Below are 22,963 nucleotides of genomic sequence, written 5' to 3' on the forward strand. Positions count from 1 at the left end.
GTATTTTACATTTTACTAATTTTCTTTTAATTATATAATATAATAAGTTGCACTATGTAAAAATAAGAAAGAGAGAAAAAAAATTAAAAGTTAGGGAAACAAAACAGAAATATTTTCTCAAAATAATGGACCCTGGCTTCCCAATTATTGGGGGGGTCCGGACCCCTGTGGTTCCGACGCCAGTGATGCAGATTTGTTTTACTTAAAAATAACATTACGCTTTAGGTTTCTATTTGTTGTTTAAGGGGCAGTTCAGGTTATTAAATATTCTATGGGGTACAAGTATAAAAAGTTACAAACTTGAAGGAACAATTTTATTTGAATTTTTAAACATCAAAAAATCCATGCATGTGTTACGCTTTTCTCCTCATGACCATGCTCTGTATCAGTCTTTCCCAAAGTGTGGTGCTCGTACCCCCAGGGGTACGGGAACAGTTTAGTGGGGGTACGCGTTCTAAAACGAAATATCTTGCAACAATTGAAAATTTCAAACAATTTTATTTAAAAACAAAGCCATGAAAATTTACGATTTATTTTTCTATTGGCTATTTTTTGCGGAGTTAACAGTTAATTAGTGGTGTCAACAACCAGTTGTGATTTTTCAATTTTGTGCAATTTTTTATAGTAATGGTTTGTAATAAATTCAACTTATTTTAATTATTTTTATAAAATGTAATTTTTATCCCTATAACTACAAAAACAATATCATCCTTCTCACTGATGCAAATAAAACTTTGGACCAAAAAAGAAATCTGAAAATAGTTTTAAAAAAATGCATTCATTTTTTTTTTTATTAGTGGTGCGCAGCGTTACGAAAAATTTAGAAAGAGTACACAGAAGTCATAAGTTTGGGAAACACTGCTCTGTATAATGAAAAATATTTACTTCTTAGTAGTATTTTAATTAAATATCTATGATATTTTAATCAAATTTAAGAGTGATAGTTTTGTTTATTTCTTTGTAGAGATGCCACTGGACGAATGCCTGTCTAGTTTAAAGAGAAGCCTTGAGAAATTATCGGATGGTGCTTATCAAACTTTAAAGTACTTGTCTCACTTTCTGTTGCAAGTGGCTTTCCATGAAGAACATAATGGAATGAGTTCCAATAGCTTAGCTGTCATCTTTGGACCACTTATATTTAGGTAACTCAACTTCTTCTTCTTTGTCAGCTCAACAGCCCCTTGCCTCAACAGCTGACAAATGCCAGCAACTCCCTTCCAATTTCTAATCTTTAGGGTTTTTGTAATAATTTTCGATGTCATTGAGCCATCTAGTAGGGTGTCTGGGATGTGACCCCTCGGGGTTCTTAAAGGTGACTCTTTTCAGGCCTTCTCCATAGATGGCCCAGCCCATTACTGTGAAATCTGTAGAGTTGATAGAACACAAAGTTATATCTTCAATTGTGCCAAAGATGGCTCTTTCGTTCAAAAGTGTCCGCTGTATATCTGAATTTAGGGTCCAAGTTTCACTTCCATAAGGAAGTATGAGTGTCTCAGAGAGTTTGTTTTTCGGCTGAGAATCTTAGCACTCGACTTATTAGGGATGTAACAAATATTTGTATGTCCTATCGATTTGTATTCAGGCGATTTTAGAACCGAACGTTGTGATTCGCATGATGGATCACACATTATGACTCATATTCACACACTTTGAATAAATAAATTAAATATTGCGTATTGATATTTTTAAAAATGTTTCCTACTTACACTTTTTTCTTGTTTCAGGTATTATTTTTTTTTTCAATTCTTAAAAAATGGTCTAGATTTCTCTTTCAGCTTTTAGCCGAACTCATGACTGTGGTGTGAATCAATATAAGAGTTTTATGAAAATTAAGATATTTTTTAATAAAATCCATGACTTTTAAACGAATTACGCCAAAATGAGGTGGCTACAAAATTGGATTGCTTGCAGAAAGTTTTTAAATTGAGAATTTGTGTTTGTTGTGACAGAATGTTTTTCAATTTATCCAAGTCTGTTCACGCAAAACACCAATTTAGTTGTCAGATTTAGCTAATGCAGGGTTGCCACAGACGACTGAAATGCAACTATTTTTGGCATGAGGCGACTATGGCAACTTTTTTTTTGCCTGTAAAGGCTAAAAAAGCAACTATTTTCAAGAAAAAGAGACTATTGGGAGACTTTTCTGTACTCCTAGAGATGTTTTTTTTTCAAGCCTAAATTGGTGAAAAATCTGCACCCCGCTAGATAGTTCCTGAACACACTGAACTTTTTTTTCTTAAAAAAATATTTTACAATTTTGAATTGCAAATTTGAGTCTTCATTTTTTAATTCGTTCAATCTGCTCAAATTCCATTGTAAGTCTATTTCATTTCTCGATTACCTTTTCAATGATTATTGCTATAAAATTCTGCATGATTTTTTTTATTTTTAAAAAAAAACAAAAGTTTTTAACAGTNTATATATATAAACATTTATATGAAAATTATCATATTTGCCACCAACTTGACTGAATGGATCATGGTATATGACAATTAAGTCATTAACAAAATATTTTTGATGAATATTTGTTTTTATTAGGCAACTATTTTCCTAGTTTTTGGCTACTATTTTCATGCTTTAGGCTACTAAAAGCAACTATTTTGTTCATTTTTTTCTGTGACAATCCTGCTAATGTATCTATCTTAGATTGTATCGAAAGTTTCATCCAGTTACTTTCTGCAGCATACTAAAAAATAACATTTTATTTTAAGTTAAATTTCCTTCTTTATCTTAGATTGAAACTTCTATATGATTTACTTTGTCAGGCTGAAACAAAATGAACTGTTTTGGCATTCAATGTATAATTGGAGACAAGGTATATCTATAATTGATATTCATTCACCAGAAATTATAAATAAAGAGCCATGATGACTCAGGGGATAGAGCGCTTGCCTTCCACTGAGGATAAAAAGGTTCGAATTCCGCACCTGGCTCGCGTGGATCATGGGTTAGAGTCATGTTTTCATGGTTTTTCTCTCCATGTAACGAAAATGCGGGTTAGTTCCATCAAAAAAGTCCTCCACAATGGCAAATGTCTTCCAATACTCGATCCAAGAGTTCACTAGTCTTCTGCATTGGATTCAAAAGTACAAGGCTGAGTAGTCGAACATTAGTACTCGTAAACCAAAAATTTTGGATCGGCTAATTGGAGATATAAAATAAAATGCCGTATGAAATAAAATAGAAATGTCAAATATTTTTTCACTGAAATTCTATTATTTCTAATTGAATAGTCAAAAGGTGCAGAAATCTAAATGATCCTCTTTTACAAATAAAGTGATTGTGCGATTCCCTTCGGCAGTGATGCATGCCCATACATGGGAATGTTACTTTTAAAAAGTACAAAACAAAAAGCGTAACGATTTTAAAGTGCATGTCGATGAAATCGAAAATTCAAAATATTTGTAAATTTCATTAAAAAAATGCTCGAAAAATTCTTTTAAAATTCATTAAATTTTAATTTAAAGGTATAAAACATTACAATGCAAGAAAAAGCTGGAGGAATGAGCGTTGAATAAAATTCTGTTGAAAGAGTGAACGTTGAAGGAAATCAAACGAGACATCAAAACTATTTTGGCATATGAAAAGGAATTTTAAATTACTCTAATTTTAGAATTGTTTAATGTTTAGAATTTTTAATAACAAATTAATTTGTTAAAGAAATTCAATAACATTATTGTTTTTATTTAAAAAAATTTTATAGGGCTCAAAAGTACAAAAGCTACGGAGTTGAACATTGGCAGTAGTCGTGAACCCCGAAAATTGGTCTGTTGTTCAACGACGGTTATAAAATATAAAAAAAGAAACTCTAAATAAAATGCAATTGAGTTTTTAAGACTGTCAGGGTGCATAGCGTATTTAAAAAGTGCTTAAAGGTGTTTATTTCCGAACTTCGTTTTTTAAAAGCCCTTAAAAGTGCTTTTTTCATTGAGTATTTTTAAAAAGTGCTTAATTTTCCCTTTTCCAAAATGAGATTTTTCCTTTACCATGCTGATTTTTTCCGCGAATTAAGCAAAAAGACATAGTTCTATTCAAAAATTTTACAGTTAATGCAACCTCAATCTATTTCAGCGTACCATCGGTTCATTCGTTTTACATGATTCAAAATTTTATGATTTTTGACAATTGTCAAAAAAAGTCAATCGTGAAAAAGTTGTTTTTTTTTTACATGACTGTAGAACCGTCAATAGTCAAAAACTTGCCAACCTTGACTAATTATATTTTTTTCTAAAGTGCTTAAAAATATTTTTCAGTGCTAGAAAAGTGCTTAAAAATATTTTTCAGTGCTAGAAAAGTGCTTAAAAGGTGCTTATTTTTTTTTTGAAAAATTTGGCTATGCACCCTGACTGTTTGGTTTCTTTGTTTTTAGGCGTTCATCTGAAGACAAGCAGATGATATTGAATTTCCAGGATATCACAAATTGTTTTGTGAGAGACTATTATACCATATTTGAAGGAGCAGTTATTACATCTGATTCTAATAGGGTTCTTTCTAAATTGTTGAAAAAGGTGATTATTTTATTTCTCTATTACCCAATAAGAAACAATTCCTTATTTATTGTTTTTTCGTTGCTCGAATGATCTAATATGAATATAAATCATATTAAGTCGTCAGGCATATAACATTTATTTAATATTTTATGGATTTTTCTTTTTCTAAAAAGTTGCCTGATTAAAATTGTAAGCACTAAGAAAATACAAAAAACATCGAATTAAAAATTAATTCTATTGAAAAAGGAGCACTATTTTGAAATATCAGCTCTTTTATGGAACTACGGCTTCACAGACTATGAATACTGTGTCTGGCTCTTGTGTTAGTCTAGTGCAGGGGTGGCGAACCTTTATACATCAACGTGCCATTTTTCTAAAAAAAAAAATTTAATGAGGTCATAGACGTGCCGTCAAATAATTTTGACTTCGTGATTATAGGGAAAATAATAATACTAAACACTATCAACTCAAAACTCTTTATTTACATTGAAATAAAATACATTTGGCAATGTCTCAATTATACGCATAATTCAACTTAAAGTAACATCAGTGTGACTTCTGTTGTTGCAGATTAGATGACAAATAACTTATATTAGGTTGTAAGATGTTAGTTTAAGCAGGACTCTTAAATTATTTTTGCTAGTTATTTATTGTTAGCTTGTTTTTTATGGTTATAATTTTGTTTTTTTAGCATTAATTGTTAATTTCTTTTATTAATAATTGCTTATTATTTTGTTTGTTTTTCGTGAATTTTAATTAAATTGTTACATATGCTTCAATTGTGATAGGTGGCGTGCCCAAAATATTGTGTCGAGTGCCATTGGTTTGCCATCCCTGGGCTAGTGTAAACGTAAAACCACCCTTTTGTTTTGTTTTTTTAATGCTGAAAAGTGTTTTAACATTCTGCATAAAAAAAATTTAGGTGGTGAAAGTTTTTGAATTATTTATTAAAAAAATTTTCTAAATAAATCTTTTCAAATTATTTTTATATATGTATAGTTATACAAGTATTTTTCCAGTTTAATTCTATCGTTTTCAACTTTTTTCTTTCGAATGACATCAAGATTAAGAAAATTGGCTCTTAAATAAAAAAGATAGGAACATTATTTATATAAGAGCCACCATCTTTCGATGTTATTTCAAAATAACTGCCAAATGTTTTGGTTTAAAAAATATTAAGAACTATTCATTTTTCATCCAGTAATTTTTCACAAAAAAATTTATACAAATATCTGTTATGGCAGCAAGGACATATTTTTATTTTAGACCATTTCAAATGATATATGTATGTATCATTTCCATATCTACCTGCATTTTAAATGTATATTATTATAGACTTTTAGAAAAGGAAGGGGCACTCCTGCCTACTAATATGGTGCGTAGCATTTTTAAAAAGTACTTAAAGTTGCTTATTTTTGATTTACGTTTTTTAAAAGCCCTTAAAGGTGCTTTTTTATTCGGGGTTTGTAAAAAGTGCTTATTTATCTATCTTTTAAAAAGAGATTTTTTCTTTGTCATGTCAATTGTTGTCATAAATTACAAAAAAAAAAAAAAAAAAAAAAAAAAAAAAAAAAAACTTTCACAATATTCTTTGCTTGTTTTTATCAGGAGTCTGTCCAGACATTTTGTGAAAGGTCTGTTTTGTAAAATTGTGAAAAAATTACCCGTAATTGGTAAATATATAAAATAAACGTTAAGTAACATTCTTTCAAGCAGGGTCCTGCTTTTGTGAATTTGTGCAAATAGGGTCCAGTTATTGCAAAAAACTTTTTCAAAAAGTTTTTAAATTGCAAATAGATACAAGATTATGCTTAACACTGTAAAATTATAATTAAAAAAATTACATTTTCAAAAATAAACAGCAATTGCTGCTACTAAATTAGAGATGCAACATGCAAATGTTTGGTATTTAGCCTATATTGCTGAACGCGGAATATTCATTTCGGACGAAGACAAAGCTTAGTTCGTTTACATCTGTCATTCTCCCCTCCCCCCCTCCTGGAAATGCATTACCAAAACAATACTGAAGATAAACAAATTTGTGAAGGGTCCGAATAAAAGATAAATTATTTTATAACTGTAAGATACTGTTTTTGCGTTAAAATATTTTGTGAAGGATCCGTTTTTATGAAAAGATATTTTGTGAAAGTTCCTTTAACGGACCCAAATTTCTTCTAAACAGATATATTTGGACCCATTTTAAATGTATATGACTATATTATAGACTTTTAAAGCAAGGAGGAGGGGAGCTCCTGCCTTCTAACATGGTGTGTAGCATTTTTAAAAAGTACTTAAAGGTGCTTATTTTTGATTTACATTTTTTAAAAGCCCTTAAAGGTGCTTTTTTTATTCAGGGTTTGTAAAAAGGGCTTCATGTTCTACCTATCAAATAGATTTTTTTTTTTTTGTCATGACGATTGTCTTCATAAATTACAAAAAAAAAATTCATGATTTTCACAATTTTCTTTGCAATATTTATTGTTTTTATCATGGAACTAGTTGTTTTTATCATGATTCTGTAAAGTTTTTGAAAATGTTTTGAATTTTACTGATTTTATGATTATAAAATAAATAACTTTAAACGATAGGGGAAAAAAATTATTACTGTACAGATCCTAACTATGATTTTTTATTTATTTATTTATTTATTTTTTTTTTGGTAAGTGATTAAAAATATTTTTTGTAATGTCGATTGTCGTCGTAAATTACAAAAACAAAAAAAAAAAATTTTCATGATTTTTCACAATTTTCTTTGCAATATTTATTGTTGTTTTTATCATGATTATGTAAAGTTTTTGAAAATATTTTGAATCTTATTGTTTTTATGATTATAAAATAAAAAACTTTAAATGATAGAAAAGAAGAAAAAAATTTCATACTGTACAGATCCTAACTATGATTTTTTTTTTTTTGGAAAGCCATAAAAAATATTTTTTTGAGTGCTTAAAAAGTACTTAAAAGGTGCTTATTTTTTATTCAAAAATCTGGCTATGCCTCCTGTTCTAAAAAAAACTTGTACAAAATAATGATGAAATTATTTTTTTATTTTTAAGAATTCTTATCCTTCCTCTGTTATGTCTCCATTGAGTGTCATCATTCCTGTCATAGATGATGATGATGATGACATTGAGAGTGAAAGGGTACCCACTGTTCTTCTAGCAGAGAGGTGAGAATATATTAACTTTGCTCCTGTTGTTGTTCTTTGTTTTCCCTATTATTCAACTATTACTTCATTTTAGGACTGGATTACTTCCCCTCACTGTTAACACTCCAAATGACAACAAATGCTCCATAAAAGAGATTGGTAAGTGATTTTATACAGTGTCTATTAAAACTGTGTTGTTCATCCTGAAAATATTGAATTTTATGAGGCGACTCATTTTATAAACCGGAATACAGGGTTCCCACAGGTTTGGGGAGAACCTGGAATTGTCAGGGAGTTTTATTTTAACTCCAAAAAATCAGGGAATAGTCATGGAAAGTTGCAATTTTGTACAAAATAACCGGGAAAATTCTTATATCATCAGGGACCGATAAAGACAAGGCCCACCACATTTTCTGGAGATCTCACAGAATGTTTTAAAATTGAATTACTGAAGAGTAGTCCTAACACGGCTGATTGTGCTCCGGAAGAAATCCAGGTTTCCGGAATTTTTGCTAACAGTGATCCGGAGATCGAAGGTCCAGACGTTTCAAAAAATCATTGATCGCAGAAGTTTCCGGAATTTTGAAAGGTGGAACTTAAAAACACAGTTTATTTTATTTGTTTGTAAAGGAGATCCAGAGAGATACTTTATAAGCTTATATTCATGATTAATATTCATTTTATATCAGTAAATAGTTGTTATAATCATAAAATCAAAAAAGAAAGACAGGTCATCATAGGTATGTGTAAATGGTATAGGTATGTGTAAAATTTTAAATATATTTTAAGTAAACTGAGAAATATTGAGAAAAAGGAAGAAAAAACTTGTTTAAATTTTTTTCAATTTAAACTGTTTTTTTTAAACTCAAGAAATTTTCCGGAATTTTGACTTGAGCTCACAATCACCCCTGCTAACAATAAAAAGAAAATCTATTGAACTGCATGATTCAAGAGAAACATTATAACAAATTTTGAAAACAAGACATTTGAAGATTATTTTTCTAAGATAAAATTTACGCATCTATAAATTAAAGCAAAATATAAAACAATGTTATGCCAAAGTAAAAAATAGTTTGGTGACCACAAGCAATTGGAATCAGTGTTTTTTTGCTAAAAGTCACTGATTAGCTGAATTATTTTTTATTTAGTACTTAAACCAACACAAAGCTAGCCCACCTTACATTAGACTTTTAACTCATTTTTGAGGCTCCTCAGAAATTGTGGGCAGGCCCATGCCTATCAGGCCTAGTCGATGATCAGGCCCTGTATCTCATGTCTGGAAAATAACCAGTCTTAAAATTTTCCGTAACAGTAATCAGTCATTGAGATTCTAGTTAAATAATTCTAACATCCATTAACAATTATTTGTTGTAAAAATTTCACATTTTAGTCAAAGTTTTATGTTCCCATCCTCATTTAATGATTTTTGTTTTTTACACAGAATATCTAATATTTCACATTACAAATAAAAGAATCTAATTTTTCTGATAAAAATAGGGTCTCGATTTTCATTGAAATTCACCCTGGGAATATCTCACTCGGGTGATGGTATTCTGGGTTGTAACAAATCAAGCTACGTTTTTTTAGAATATGTTACAGTGATTTTTTAGAATTTATGGGACGTATGCTAGAATTTCGGGCTTTTCACAGAGTCTAGCAGAAGGGCATGTTAATTTTTTCGCGGAATTCCGATTTTCTCGACCTTTCATCTGCAAACTTCTGTGAATCAAAAAATTTCATTCGCTGAAATTTTCACTGCAATTTAAAACAAGAACTAAGGTTTCCGCTTTTAAAAATTTAAGTTTGGAAACCTTTTTCTTAACGAGACATTTTCATACGCGTGATCTTGAGTTAAGACACCCTAGTGTATAGTGTTCTTAAAAAGTGCTTAAAGGTACTTGTTGTTGTTTTTAAAAGCCCTTAGAGTTGCATTTTTTGTTGGGAGCTTATAAAAAGTGCTTAATTTTTCCTTTTCCAAAGTAAGACATTTTTTCTTTTACATCTTAGTCACTGGGAAGCCAATGACATTCTCTTGCTGTGCTATCTGTAGATAAGCTCCATAATCCTTGAACTTGATTTATGGATTATTCACTAATTACGTATTTTCATATGGGTCCAGAACATTCACCAAGTTTCATCACCTCAAAATTTCTTTTTTATTCATTTAATTTTACTTAAGATAAGTAATTGACATTTTTAATCGCTAACCTGAGAGACCGTCCACTTATTTTATGCCTTTTTAAACTTTCTATCGCTCTTTGTACCCTTTTTTTCTTATTATTTTTCTTCTAATGACATGTTTCTTATTACTTTTATGCAAAAAAACACTTAAAGAATGAATACAAAAACAAAGATAAACAGTCAGTCATTAGATAACAAAATAGAAATAAAACGTATATAAAATCTTTACAATTAAAATGAAAATATAAATGTGTGTTTGCAAAAAGGTACTTCATCCGGGGAATATGGAAAGTATTTTCATATGCGGAATATATTTTATTACTATTACTTTAATTAACTGTTACTTTACTCACATTTATTTATATTGTGATTTGAGGGAGACGTTTCATTTGTTGGTTTAAATTTTGTACTTTTTAGTTTTTATTCCTTTTCAATTTTATAGTGCTTTTCAATTGTGGTAAAGTTTATCTATATTTTTTCTTTTCATTATGGGGCCTCGGTGCACCGTTAGTTTTGGTTAAATCCACTAACAACAGAAAGACTCCTGTGTGTTTGAAGGGGAAAAAATGTCCCCTGATGAAGTACTGTTTTGCAAACACACAAATTTATATTTTCATTTTAATTGTAANATAAATATTTTATTACTATTACTTTAATTAATTGTTACTTTACTCACATTTATTGATATTGTGATTTTAAGGAAGGCGTTTCATTTGTTGGTTTAAATTTTGTACTTTTTAGTTTTTATTCCTTTTCAATTTTATAGTGCTTTTCAATTGTGGTAAAGTTTATCTATATTTTTTCTTTTCATTATGGGGCCTCGGTGCACCGTTAGTTTTGGTTAAATCCACTAACAACAGAAAGACTCCTGTGTGTTTGAAGGGGAAAAAATGTCCCCTGATGAAGTACTGTTTTGCAAACACACAAATTTATATTTTCATTTTAATTGTAAAGATTTTATATATGTCTTACAGTGTATTCATTACAGAAAAAAAATGGGAGAGAATTTCTCACCCTTTCACTAAAACAGGGTGAGATTTCAAAAAGTTAAATGAGATTTCTAAAAATTAAAAAAGCACGAATAGACTTGGAAATTTTTTTTTTCTTTAATTATAATACATTTTTCACATCTTCTAATTGAATATTTTTGCTGCATCATCATATGGAAAATGTTCTATATCTACTTTTTCATTGGCTATTATATTTATTTGGCTGAAAAATATCCGTATTTGTTTCGTTTTGACCGTTTCTACCTATATTTGTTTCATTTTCATTTGTCTGTTACAGAGAAGAAGATGTCGCCTTAACAAGGTATTTGTCCATCTTACATTCATGCACAAAAAATTTAAACATCTTACATGAAGAAACCTTACCTATGGTGAACACGTGGTTGCAGAGAAATGTGTTCTGAAAGTGCTCCGCTGTTCGCACCCGTTCTGAATACTGATAAATAGGGAAGCTAAATAACAAGGACCGATGTTCAAAATAATGAAAGATCAAGGAAGAAAAGTGAAACGGATTTTATTCAAAATTTTAAAAGACGAAATTTTTTCCAAAATTCGTGCATTTTGAAATTGATTCATAGCGTGCGCGAACTTCTCGCGTTAATCGTTTTTTATTGCGAGAAAAGAAAAAAAATAGACGAGATTCTCGTGTTCTCTCGCTGTAGTGAAAACACTGTCTTATTTCTATTTTTTGTAAAACAAATTTGGTTTCAGCTGCCTTGTGCGCTTTTCCAATATGATTTAATGTTTCAATGTGTTTATTTGCCTCTTATGTATCAAATTGCCTTTGTAAATTGAATTGATTTTATGATTAGATTAGATAACAAAAATAATAATTAAAGAAAACATACATTTGAATACAGTGAAGTCTTTATTGAAATGTTGTTGTTTAGACGTTGTTATCACGAGGAAGAGGAAGGAGAGGCGTTTCTCTGGAGAAGATGGACAACAGAGATCCAGTTCAGAGGAGAGGCCCAACAGTCTCCTAGTTGTGGGTGCCATCGACCTACTCAGACGCTGCAACAGTCACGAAGAAGTACTGGAGGAGCAAAACAAAGAACCATCTTCTAAATCAATGGTTTGTTCCAAAAAATACATGCTATGTAATTTTTTTTTTTTCGTTTCGAAATGATTTGCGAGGGGAAGCGTGAAAGCGTGCTTACCGCTGACGCCGGAAATCTCTCTCGCATGTATCTTTCCAGGGCCGGAGGGTTTTTTGATGTTAAACCTAATTCCATGACATTACCGAAATATCAACGCATTGTTTAATATTGTTCTGTAGAGTATTTAAATGACATATGCTTTATATATATTTATGGATACTTTATTGAGTTATTTATTTCTTGTTTGAATATATATTTTTAGCATTTTATTTTCATTATGCCCTTATTATTTAATAACATTTAACATTACATATCTAAAAACTAAATACAGTGGAAAGTCGCATATACGGAATCGGAGGGACTTTTGGAAGTCCGGATATTAGATTTTTTCGTATAATAGACCCCCAAGGTAAACAAAACTTAAAATGATCTAATAAAAGCTAAGAAGCAAAAAATAAATCAGCATTATTTTTCGGGTAATAATGTTTTAGTATTAGAATGAGATCTAATCAATCGAAAAATTTAGAAAAAAATAATTATTGCTTAAAATATAGAAAACGAAAAAAAATGTGACAGTTATGAAAATATTAATTCCTCTCTCCGCCATTTTGAACTGAAATGATTCAAGCAAGAAGGGGAAATTTCCCTCATTCATTAAGGTGGGTAGGTGTAAAAGAAAATTCATTTCCTCATTATTTGTCATTCAAGTTGAGGCCGGGGCAGTGACAAATTCTTATTTTCTCTCTCATCATTGGCTATCAATCAAGCATAAAGGTGCGGCATGCTGATTGGTTTCCCTTTATTTTTTCTTGTGTGACTGAAAGTGACTTTCCCTCCACGTTAATGTCTACTGTGTTTACCCTTTTTCACAGTATTTCATCTTTCCTTAACACTCTAATAAAAAGGTTCCAGGAAATGCCTCTTTTACTATCCAGCTGCTGCAGAGGAAAGAAGGGGACTCAGTTGTGCTCTTTTGAAAACAAATCTCCCTCCTTTCCTGCATTCCTGAGCAGATGATCTTGGGAGGTTTTCTCTTCCCCTTTCTGTTGATTTATGGGTTCAATGCATGAATCACTAGAAGCTAGAGAAAGAAGAAATATGTCCAAAGACCTTTTTTTTTTTTAAAGGAGAGGGGAAGATAAGAGATGTTTGTTTATTTTGATTGTTAAAATGTGCCCGGGAAATTGACCCTTCCGAAAAAGGGACGTCCGGATATGGGACGTTACGCTGTATATGACTTAAATTTTTTTTTTCATATTAAAATTTTTGAAGGGGGGGGGGGACGAGAAAACGCTCGGGCACACGGGTGTGTCAGCCGGGAAGTGAGCGTGTTTCTTGCTGGCACGTATATGTGACAGTCGGCGCAAAAGGGTTAAAGATTAATTGATCTATGGCCAGGGTTCGTACAGACTCCTTAGAAACTCCTTGCAAATAAAAATGTCTCCAAGGAGTACTTGGAACTACTTAGATTTCCAAATTAGTCCTTAGAAACTCCTTAGATTACTGCATTGCATAGATGAACTTACTAAGTCCGCTTATGATTTTGCTGTCCAAGCAGGGACACTAAATAATATGACTTAGATGTCAAAATCTAATAGTTTAAGAAAAACTTCAAAAGAAAAAAAAATTGAATTGCAAAAGTTATAAGGGGAAAAAAATAACAGCAAATAATTTTAATTTTACTTGTTACTAGCAAACTTAATTAATGATTTATTGTGAAAATTTTTTTTTTTTGGTATTAACCCCTTACCTGCCGAGTAAAATTTACGTGATTCACTCCCCAGTGCCACCGTTTTTCGATCAAGTGCGCTTTGTTACACGATATTTTGATGGGGTAAAAAGATGCACGCTTTGCAATTTAAAAACAGTTTACTTTCACAAGAGAAGAAAAAGGAAAGAAAGAAAATACGAAATTTAAATTAAATGACAAAAATACAATATAAAAGATGTTAAAACTTAGCTGTTGTATGATAAATCCTGAAACATGGTTGGACACATAAACCAACATCACATTCATTGCACTGATGGCGGGATTCTCGACGAATGTACACGGGAAGCGAAAGGAGAATAAACCCGACCTTACTCAAATAGAAACACACAAGCAATAAATATTATGATATAACTTTTCCAACACCATTCCCCCCTCCCCTTCCGAAATTGGTCATACATTAATTGCAAACACTTTCATTGACAAACACTTTCAAGGTCTTTTTACTGCATTCACAAGTTGAGGGTGTAGTTCTATTTATAGCAGCGCAATGCAAAACATCGTACTTCGGGAAACCGTATATGTACGCCTGCGGCAGTTAACGCATCGTATGACCGAGACATATATATACGCCCGCGGCAGTTAAGGGTTTAAATGCCTTAGATTTTCTTTGTATTCAAATTTTAAAATATAAGATTGGTAGATTTTTATGTTAATCTTTAAAATCTGTACTTTAACAAGATTTATTAAAATATTTGAAACTGGAAAATGTATCTATATGTGAAAGTGATAACTTTATTTTTCTAGATGAAGTTTGACAAANTATTGTGAAAATTTTTTTTTTTTGGTATTAACCCCTTACCTGCCGAGTAAAATTTACGTGATTCACTCCCCAGTGCCACCGTTTTTCGATCAAGTGCGCTTTGTTACGCGATATTTTGATGGAGTAAAAAGATGCACGCTTTGCAATTTAAAAACAGTTTACTTTCACAAGAGAAGAAAAAGGAAAGAAAGAAAAAACTAAATTTGAATTAAATAACAAAAATACAATATAAAAGATGTTAAAACTTGGCTGTTGTATGATAAATCCTGAAACCTGGTTGGACACATAAACCAACATCACATTCATTGCACTGATAGTGGGATTCTCGACGAATGTACACGGGAAGCGAAAGGAGAATAAACCCGACCTTACTCAAATAGAAACACACAAGCAATGAATATTATGATATAACTTTTCCAACACCATTCCCCCCTCCCCCTCCGAAATTGGTCATACATTAATTGCAAACACTTTCATTGGCAAACACTTTCAAGGTCTTTCTACTGCATTCACAAGTCGGGGGTGTAGTTCTATTTATAGCAGCGCAATGCAAAACATTGTACTTCGGGAAACCGTATATGTACGCCTGCGGCAGTTAACGCATCGTCTGACCGAGACGTATATATACGCCCGCGGCAGTTAAGGGTTTAAATGCCTTAGATTTTCTTTGTATTCAAATTTTAAAATATAAGATTGGTAGATTTTTATGTTAATCTTTAAAATCTGTACTTTAACAAGATTTATTAAAATATTTGAAACTGGAAAATGTATCTATATGTGAAAGTGATAACTTTATTTTTCTAGATGAAGTTTGACAAAGTCAGAATCTATTTCAAAAGGGCTCGAAAAAAATATCTTTTGCAAAATATGCATTTTTACATAATAACTGCTTTTTAATTTTTTGAAGAAAAAAAAAACTTTCTCGTTATCTTTTACACAAAGTTTTTAAAAACCCTGTCTATGGCATTAACCTAAAGGTGTTATGAATGCCTACTGATTCCTTTACAATTTTCCAGAATAAGGACAAGTTTTGTGCAGTTAAAATTTATTCCTACTATTGCAGAAACCTCCTTACAAATCTGCAATTCTATGGAAAAATTCTAACATTTTTCCACTTCACAATTTTGTATTTAAATGTGGGACTTGTTTTCAAGGTCAGAATGAATCCTACTAAGTATTATTTTTTATTTATAATAAAGTTTTTATTTTTATAGAGTCATAAGTCTTGTATTGTTGGGAGTCCTCATCCTCCTACTGCCAAACGAAGAGAAATATATACTGATGATGATGAAAATGTAAGAATTTATTTATCTTGTTTATTACATTTGTTTTCATGATTTTATAAATCTCTCAAACAAAGTGAAATTTGATTTGAGTTTTATGTGTTATTTAAAATTTTTCTTTAGGTTAAATTTGATCATTTATATAAATTTACTACTAGGTAAAAAACTAAATAATTCATCATCAGCATTGGCACGACAGCCCTTTGTGAGCCTGGGCCTTCCTCAGAAGCTTTTCCCATTCCGCCCTTCTCCCATCAATTGATTTCTAGTTCTTTACTTTTAGGATGGCAAAATCCTCATCCACTCAGTCTTTCCATCTCTTTATTCCGGTTTCCAAATCTCATTTCCTTTGATCGTTTCCTGGTCAAATTCCATGAAGGCAGTCTGGCATTTACTTCTTTGGATTTCAAAACAGGTTGGTATTTTACGGGGTGGGGTTGTTAGCCCCACGTCTAACCCCCAACCTGGAGGACCAGTCCCCTGATCTAATCCCCAGGGGCAGGGTATCCGGCTATACCCCCGAGCGCTGGGAACCTATTTTAGTCTCCTTTTACGACACACATAGGCTACGTTGGGACAATTCTTACCACCTGGTTACCACACGGGGAAACTAAATAATTAAACTTTCAAATATTTGAGTTTCTGTTAAGCTTTCTGATTTGAATTTTTGTTCTTTATTTTGAACTTGTGTGGTTTTTAATTTCATTTTTAATTGCTTGTATTTAATGATTCAAACTAACAATCATAAAAATGAATTAAAATAGCGTTTTTTTCGCGTGAATTACGTAACTATGTGCAGCACTTATGAACAGGGTATCCACGCACCTGGAAAGTCAAGGATTTCGATATCGAACAAAATTTGTCATGATTTTAACTGTTTTTTAGAAAAAATCATGGATTTAGGTCGCCAAAAAATTTTATTTTTAAAATTGAATCCCCCCCCCCCCAAATTTCNTTTTAAAAATTAAACCCCCCCCCCCCCAATTTTACAGTGTTCCGAATAATCCTCACTCAGAGTCATATTTGATTAAAATATAAAAAGTTTTTATCATGTTCTTCAATAATAATGGCGTTCTTTCAAAAAGTGAAAGAGAAAACATCATTTCTAGAGTGAAGTATCTTTTCAACTTCTGTGATTTCAGAATTATTATTATTATTAATAATTTTTTTCATTTTGTTAATTTAAAATTCTAGCTGAAGCAAACCAGTCATTAGAGAATTTTTTTTATTCCGAAATGAGAACAGGAAAATCAGGATTATTTTTTTCCTTTCTGATGAACAAGAAAAGTATCTTTAGAATATAATTCTGCGAATAAAAGAAGAAAAAAAATTTTTGCTCAGCTATTATTTTATTGCTTCAACTCTTTCTTTACTCTGTTTTTTGAAATTTAAAATCAATAAATGTGAAGATGCAGACTATAACAGTTTTGGTTATACCTATCATTTTAATTAATGTTATTATAATTGTTGTTTTATTGTCAGAGAAAATAGTAACTTCGTTAAGTCATGAAAAGTACTTAGATTTAGTCATGAATTTGAAAATCTAAAATGTAGCAGATATCCTGTACAAACCATTCTTTTAAGTAAAGGTAAATGTGAGAGAGTGTTACCGAGTGTCGTCTGATGATTAACATTTAAAAGCGTTTGTTATGTTGCTTACTGAGAAAGACAATTTAAATTCCCATTAAAAATGACATTTTTTGTGTTCAGAATGAATGAACCAGTTCAGAAATGAGGCTTCTTTCAAATGTTTTAAAGCAGCACAGTCTTACTTCTTTAGAAATATTATTTCCTCGTGGCAGAATCGAGGCGACGCAGCGACATTGTTGCAGAATGTTCCCGAGTTCTTGCAGAAAGATTTTTCCTTATGAAATAAAAAATGTTGCTTTTTTTCTGGAGAAATTTTTGAAAGAATTTTTCATCTTTTCAGAATTGTATTCAAAAGATGCCTTTCTCGCGCATCGTGGTGGGAAACAATGCTCTTGATTTTTCGCTTCTCATTTGAGAAAAATAGAAAGTAATGATGTAAAAAATTAGGTTTTCTTTTCTATAGCAATTTTTGTTCTATTTTTTCTTGCAGTTATTAGTACTGATTTTCTCATAGCTTTTAAAATCGGATATTATTTATTACAACAATTGAATCTCAAAATGAAAACAAGAATTTAGTAACCCCTTTTTATGATTTTGCCGTCGATCTTTTTTATTTTTTTTTTTTCGGTAGTTACTGCTACAGACTTCACGGTTTTTTATTTTTTTAATGTGATGATCAATTACAAAATGCGAAAAAGGAAATAATGTATTATCTCTCTGCAAAGTGCAACAACATCGCCCTTAATATTAGAATTTTAAAAATATCACATATTCAATTAAAAAAATAATTTTATTTCATTAAATTTTTTTATTTATTTATTAAATTTTTTTTTTAAATTAACGCTTCTATTACTTTAAATTAGTAAGAAATATCTTTGTTATTTTTAAATATCTTGCAGAAAGATATTAGTATTAAAGAAGTATGTCGCATAATGCCCAAAAAAATTCTGCCTCAGAGTATTATTTAAACCTGCAAAAACTTTTTCTTTAAATATAAAAATTGCAGTTTTAATGTTTCTCCTTCATTTGTACTATTAATGATTTAGAAAGGTTAAGTAAAGATTTTACTCGCTCTTATGCATTTTAGTAAGGACATTTTAGTAGTGCATTAAAAAAAAAATTTTTTTGAGAAATTTTTCGAAGGAATTAACAATATCAGGGATCTGTCTAGGTCTTTTTTAGAGGTACCTATTTTGTGAAAATTTAGACATAATTTGTGAAATTAAGAAATTTTATTAAAAAATCAACACAAAAAATATGGTAAAATAAGAAAATATTTTCAAAAATATTTAAATATCTATCGAAAATATGTTAAAAGTATTTTGTGAAACTACCGTTTTTCTTTAAATTGAATATGTGAAACTACCGTTTTTTCTAAAATTGAATTTGTGAAGCTACCGCTTAACGGCAGTAAATTTGCCTTGGACAGATCCCTGAATATATTTTTTTAGATTAGTATTTCTCAATATTTCAGAATATTATCTAAGTTATTATGCTTCTGTCACTTAAATATCAATTTTATGATTTATTTATTTGTGCTTAATTTATTTCAAAAATTGAATAATTCAAAATAATTTGAAAGTAATATTAGTACAAGAAGAAATTAAAATTAAATTTTCCAATTTATTATATACATGTGTATATTTACATACAAATAATGCATACATATCACACAGCGTCCATTAAAAAGTGCGTCATCCGACCTCCAGGTAATCCCAGTCCATCTGCAAACCACAAATGAGTGATTATTATTTCATAGTCCAAGAGAGGTTATTAGTTCATGGTCCGAGGCAAATTTTGTGGTCTCAGACCAATGAGCCACTAATAATTACAAAAGCTGTTTAGATTAATATTAAAAATTGATGACAAATAGCTGTTAAAAGTAAATATCTTTAAAAGGTAAATAATTATAGGTCAAATAACTTTTTCAATATTTCTTTTCCTCAAAATTTCTTCCTTTCTACTTTTAAAAAAAAATATGAAAAGCAATTGTGATTCTAAATTTCTGTATTTAACTGCACAAGTCAGAAAAAATTTGTAAAACGTAATTCAATTTTAATGCAGTCATAAAAATTCACAACTAATAAGTTTCATAGATGTGATTTTGTTTTATAATAAGGAATTAACTTAATTTATAAATTATACCTTACGGTTTGCTTAAGAAAATTCAATAACTTTTGTAAATTACATAAATAATTTTGTTCTTAAAAATTGATAGTTTTTCGTCAATATTGAATCTCAATATATTGAATATCAATATTGAAATTTTGTTATTATTGTATTGAATTTTGATGTTCCATTCTGTAGGAATATTCACGGTTTGCTTAAGAAAATTCAATAACTTTTGTAAACTACATAAATAATTTCGTTCATGAAAACTGATAGTTTTTCGTCAATATTGAATCTCAATACATTGAATATCAATATTGAAATTTTGTCATTATTGTATTGAATTTTGATGTTCCATTCTGTAGGAATATTCACGGTTTGCTTAAGAAAATTCAATAACTTTTGTAAGCTACATAAATAATTTCGTTCATGAAAACTGATAGTTTTTCGTCAGTATTGAATCTCAATATTGAAATTTCGTCAATGTTCTATTTAATTTTGATGTTCCATTCTGTAGGAATATTCATGGAGATCAGTTGTTCGTCCTTCCACTCAAATTAAAAATCCCCTTGCTGAATGTGTGAAGAAAAACATAATGGAATGTGATATATTGGATGATGATGATGAAGATATAAGTGAAGAAAAATTACCATCAAACATGACTAAATCTGCCAGCTTTCCTATCTCAAAAACAGAGAGCTCTGATTCCGAAAACAGCTGTGGCCTATCCCTTAGTTGGAGTATGCTTTTTGAAGATTCAGGTATAATAAATAAACACTTTACAAAACTTTGATATTTCTATTTCAGAAACATGGACATTATAATGACAGGGATCTGGAAAAATGTTGTTTAATTTAAATACCCAAAAAAATTAGGACAAATGAATTAATTTGATAAACCTACTCCTGATTGTGCTCCGGGAAAAATCCGGATTTTTTGCTAATCGCGAGAATTCCAAGGTCCAGAAGCTTTAAGAAATCATTGATTACATTTATCCATAAAAACTCTTGTATATTTCATTTAGAAATATTAAAACTAGAATTCATGCTTGACATATTTTTCATTTGTAAATATTTTTTTCTGGTAGAACAATAAATGTGATTAGAAATAAAAGTAAACTTATACATAATTATTCATTTAAATTATGCTACATGTAATTTATTTAGAATTTCGTGCTTTGAAAATATCAATCGCTTAAATTTATAAGGACATTAATTTTTTTAAATGCGTCATTAATGATTTTATTCGAAGTTTTCAGGATTTTTTAGTTTGGCTCGCAATCACCCCTGTTTTAGATATATTACAGATTTATTGTTTTTATAGATTTATTGTTTTTTTAGATTTATTGTTTTAGATTTATTATGAAGTTTTTTATAATATATGTGCTTATTTTTGATTTATGTTTGTTTAAAAGCCCTTAAAAGTGTTTTTTTTATTGGGCGTTTTTAAAAAGTGCTTAATTTTCCCTTTTCTGAAATAGGATTTTTTTTCCATTCAGAAATTTGATATTCAATAATGAGATTTTTGAGTGTTGATTTTCCGTGATGATTTTCTGTTGAGTGATGAATGAAGTAGAGTAGATTTAGTTTCTAAATTGGTACACTTTAATGATTTTTAGCAAAAATTTTTTCAATTGGATAAAAATATTTACCGGTTGGTATTACTACTCTATTTTAGGCAAGATATTTTTTTTTCTACTTATAGCAAAATTCCCACCTTACTGAAATTTAATTAAATTTTTTTCTTTCTACAAAAAATTACATTTCTAAACTTCATCATTCGTTTATTTTCCTCAATCTTGATTTAGATATGAAGCTTGACAGTAATACCTTCAAAACTGTCTTTTTGTATTAAAATCTTTACCAGCTTTATCTAATTTATACTTAGTAGAGTAATCTATAAATTGAAGCTATCTCAAGTTTTCTTACAAACTAAAAAATACCAATTATCATCGGCATTAACAAGGTGCGTAGCATTTTTAAAAAGTGCTTAAGGTGCTTATTTCCGATTTTCATTTCTTAAAAGCCCTTAAAGGTGCTTTTTTTATTGGGTGTTTTTAAATAGTGCTTCATTTTCCTTTATTCAAAATAAGATTTTTCCTTTACCATGTTGATTTTTGATATGAATTATGCAAAAAGACACAGTTCACATTGTTCTATCCAACATTTTCACAATTAATTCAAACCCAATCAATCTACTTCAGAATATATACTGTCCGTAGCGTATGAAAACACCATTCGTTTTACATGATTCAAAATTTCACGATTTTTTGACAATAGTAAATAACAATGCCAAATGTTTTTTGTTTTTTTTTCTTTTTTTGACATATAGGATAAAACTGTCAATTGTCAAAAACTTTCCAATCTTGCCTAGTTATGATATTTTTTTAAACTGCTTAAAAATATTTTTTGAGTGCTTAAAAGGTGCTCTTTTTGTTGTATAATTTCGCTACGCACCCTGATTAACATTGTTACTCAAAGTGACAGATTTTCATCTGAGGTAGCAAAAAAATATCAATCTAAGCATTGCTGCTGATGCAAGAAGCCAATTTGGTTCCTTTTCATGTAGAGCTCTCCCAGCAGCGTCCATATTGAGCAACCTCCTGTAGCAACGCTGTGTGAGAGGTCACAAAATGTATTGTACAAAAATTCTCTCGTTTAAATTACGTTTCTTTGGTCTCAAAATTGTCATAGAATCTGTTCGACAATAAATATTGACATTGTCGAAATTCATTCATTTAATTTTATTTAATAGCTATTTAGAACCAATGCAACAGTTAGAAACTATTGCCTAGTTATTGTAATTAGCTTATGTAAATCAACTCAATTTTTTTCTTTGCACAAAATTAGCTTTTACCAAATGTTATTATGTAAAATTATTTTTCGTTACTCTTATATTGACACATACCTCATCGCAAAACAAATGTAGAATTATTAATGTATTTGTCAAACCGAAATTAAACCACTGTCAAATCTTAACATCAGAATGCAAATCTAATTGTTTGTACAGTCAAACCTCGATATCTCAAACTTGAAGGGAGAGGAGAAAAAATTCGAATTATCGAAAATCGCATGTTATCGGTGGTAGAATAAAGAAAAATGCTCTTTACGTACCTTATTTACTATTCCATATTTATTCTAAAAACACTTTTTACACTTTCATTTAAAAAAAGATTCAATTGTTGTTTGCTTTAGAGATGTGTAAGAAAGTTTGTCTATAACACTTTCTAAGTGGACTATAGCTTTAAATGTCTCCTCTGACATGTTTGGCTGCCTCTCAATAAATCTCCTTACAGTGTCCACTGCAGAAAGTGCTTGTTTGTTCGTAACATTGGGCGGTAAATCTTCGACTTCCTTTTCTTCTGATAGTTCACAAGAAGCTTTCGTTTGAGCGATGATATCATCATCCCACTGACCACACACTGTTACTGCATCGTCTACGTTTACAAAGTCATGAAATTCCATGTCATCAAGTTTTATGAGTCCGGTCAATATGTTCCAATCATTTTCGGTGTAGTTTTCAGCAGA

The 22,963-nt window shown here is 30.2% G+C and overlaps 1 protein-coding gene across 2 annotated transcripts in view; it reads left to right on the top strand.

Moving 5' to 3' along the window:
• Positions 1–22,963, top strand: part of LOC107448385 (protein FAM13A) — an 80,423-nt gene that overhangs the window by 19,055 nt on the left and 38,405 nt on the right. For both annotated transcript variants that reach the window (XR_006226228.2, XM_043051587.2), the window contains exons 6-12: positions 965–1,142; positions 4,370–4,508; positions 7,544–7,656; positions 7,730–7,794; positions 11,714–11,898; positions 15,669–15,749; positions 19,954–20,197. Coding sequence is in view for 1 of the 2 variants with exons in the window: in XM_043051587.2 (XP_042907521.1) it covers positions 965–1,142; positions 4,370–4,508; positions 7,544–7,656; positions 7,730–7,794; positions 11,714–11,898; positions 15,669–15,749; positions 19,954–20,197 (1,005 nt within the window). In the remaining variant the exon portion in view is untranslated. The remainder of the gene's footprint in view (positions 1–964; positions 1,143–4,369; positions 4,509–7,543; positions 7,657–7,729; positions 7,795–11,713; positions 11,899–15,668; positions 15,750–19,953; positions 20,198–22,963) is intronic.

This window comes from Parasteatoda tepidariorum, chromosome 10 (genome assembly GCF_043381705.1).
Source record: "Parasteatoda tepidariorum isolate YZ-2023 chromosome 10, CAS_Ptep_4.0, whole genome shotgun sequence".
NCBI lineage: Eukaryota > Metazoa > Arthropoda > Arachnida > Araneae > Theridiidae > Parasteatoda > Parasteatoda tepidariorum.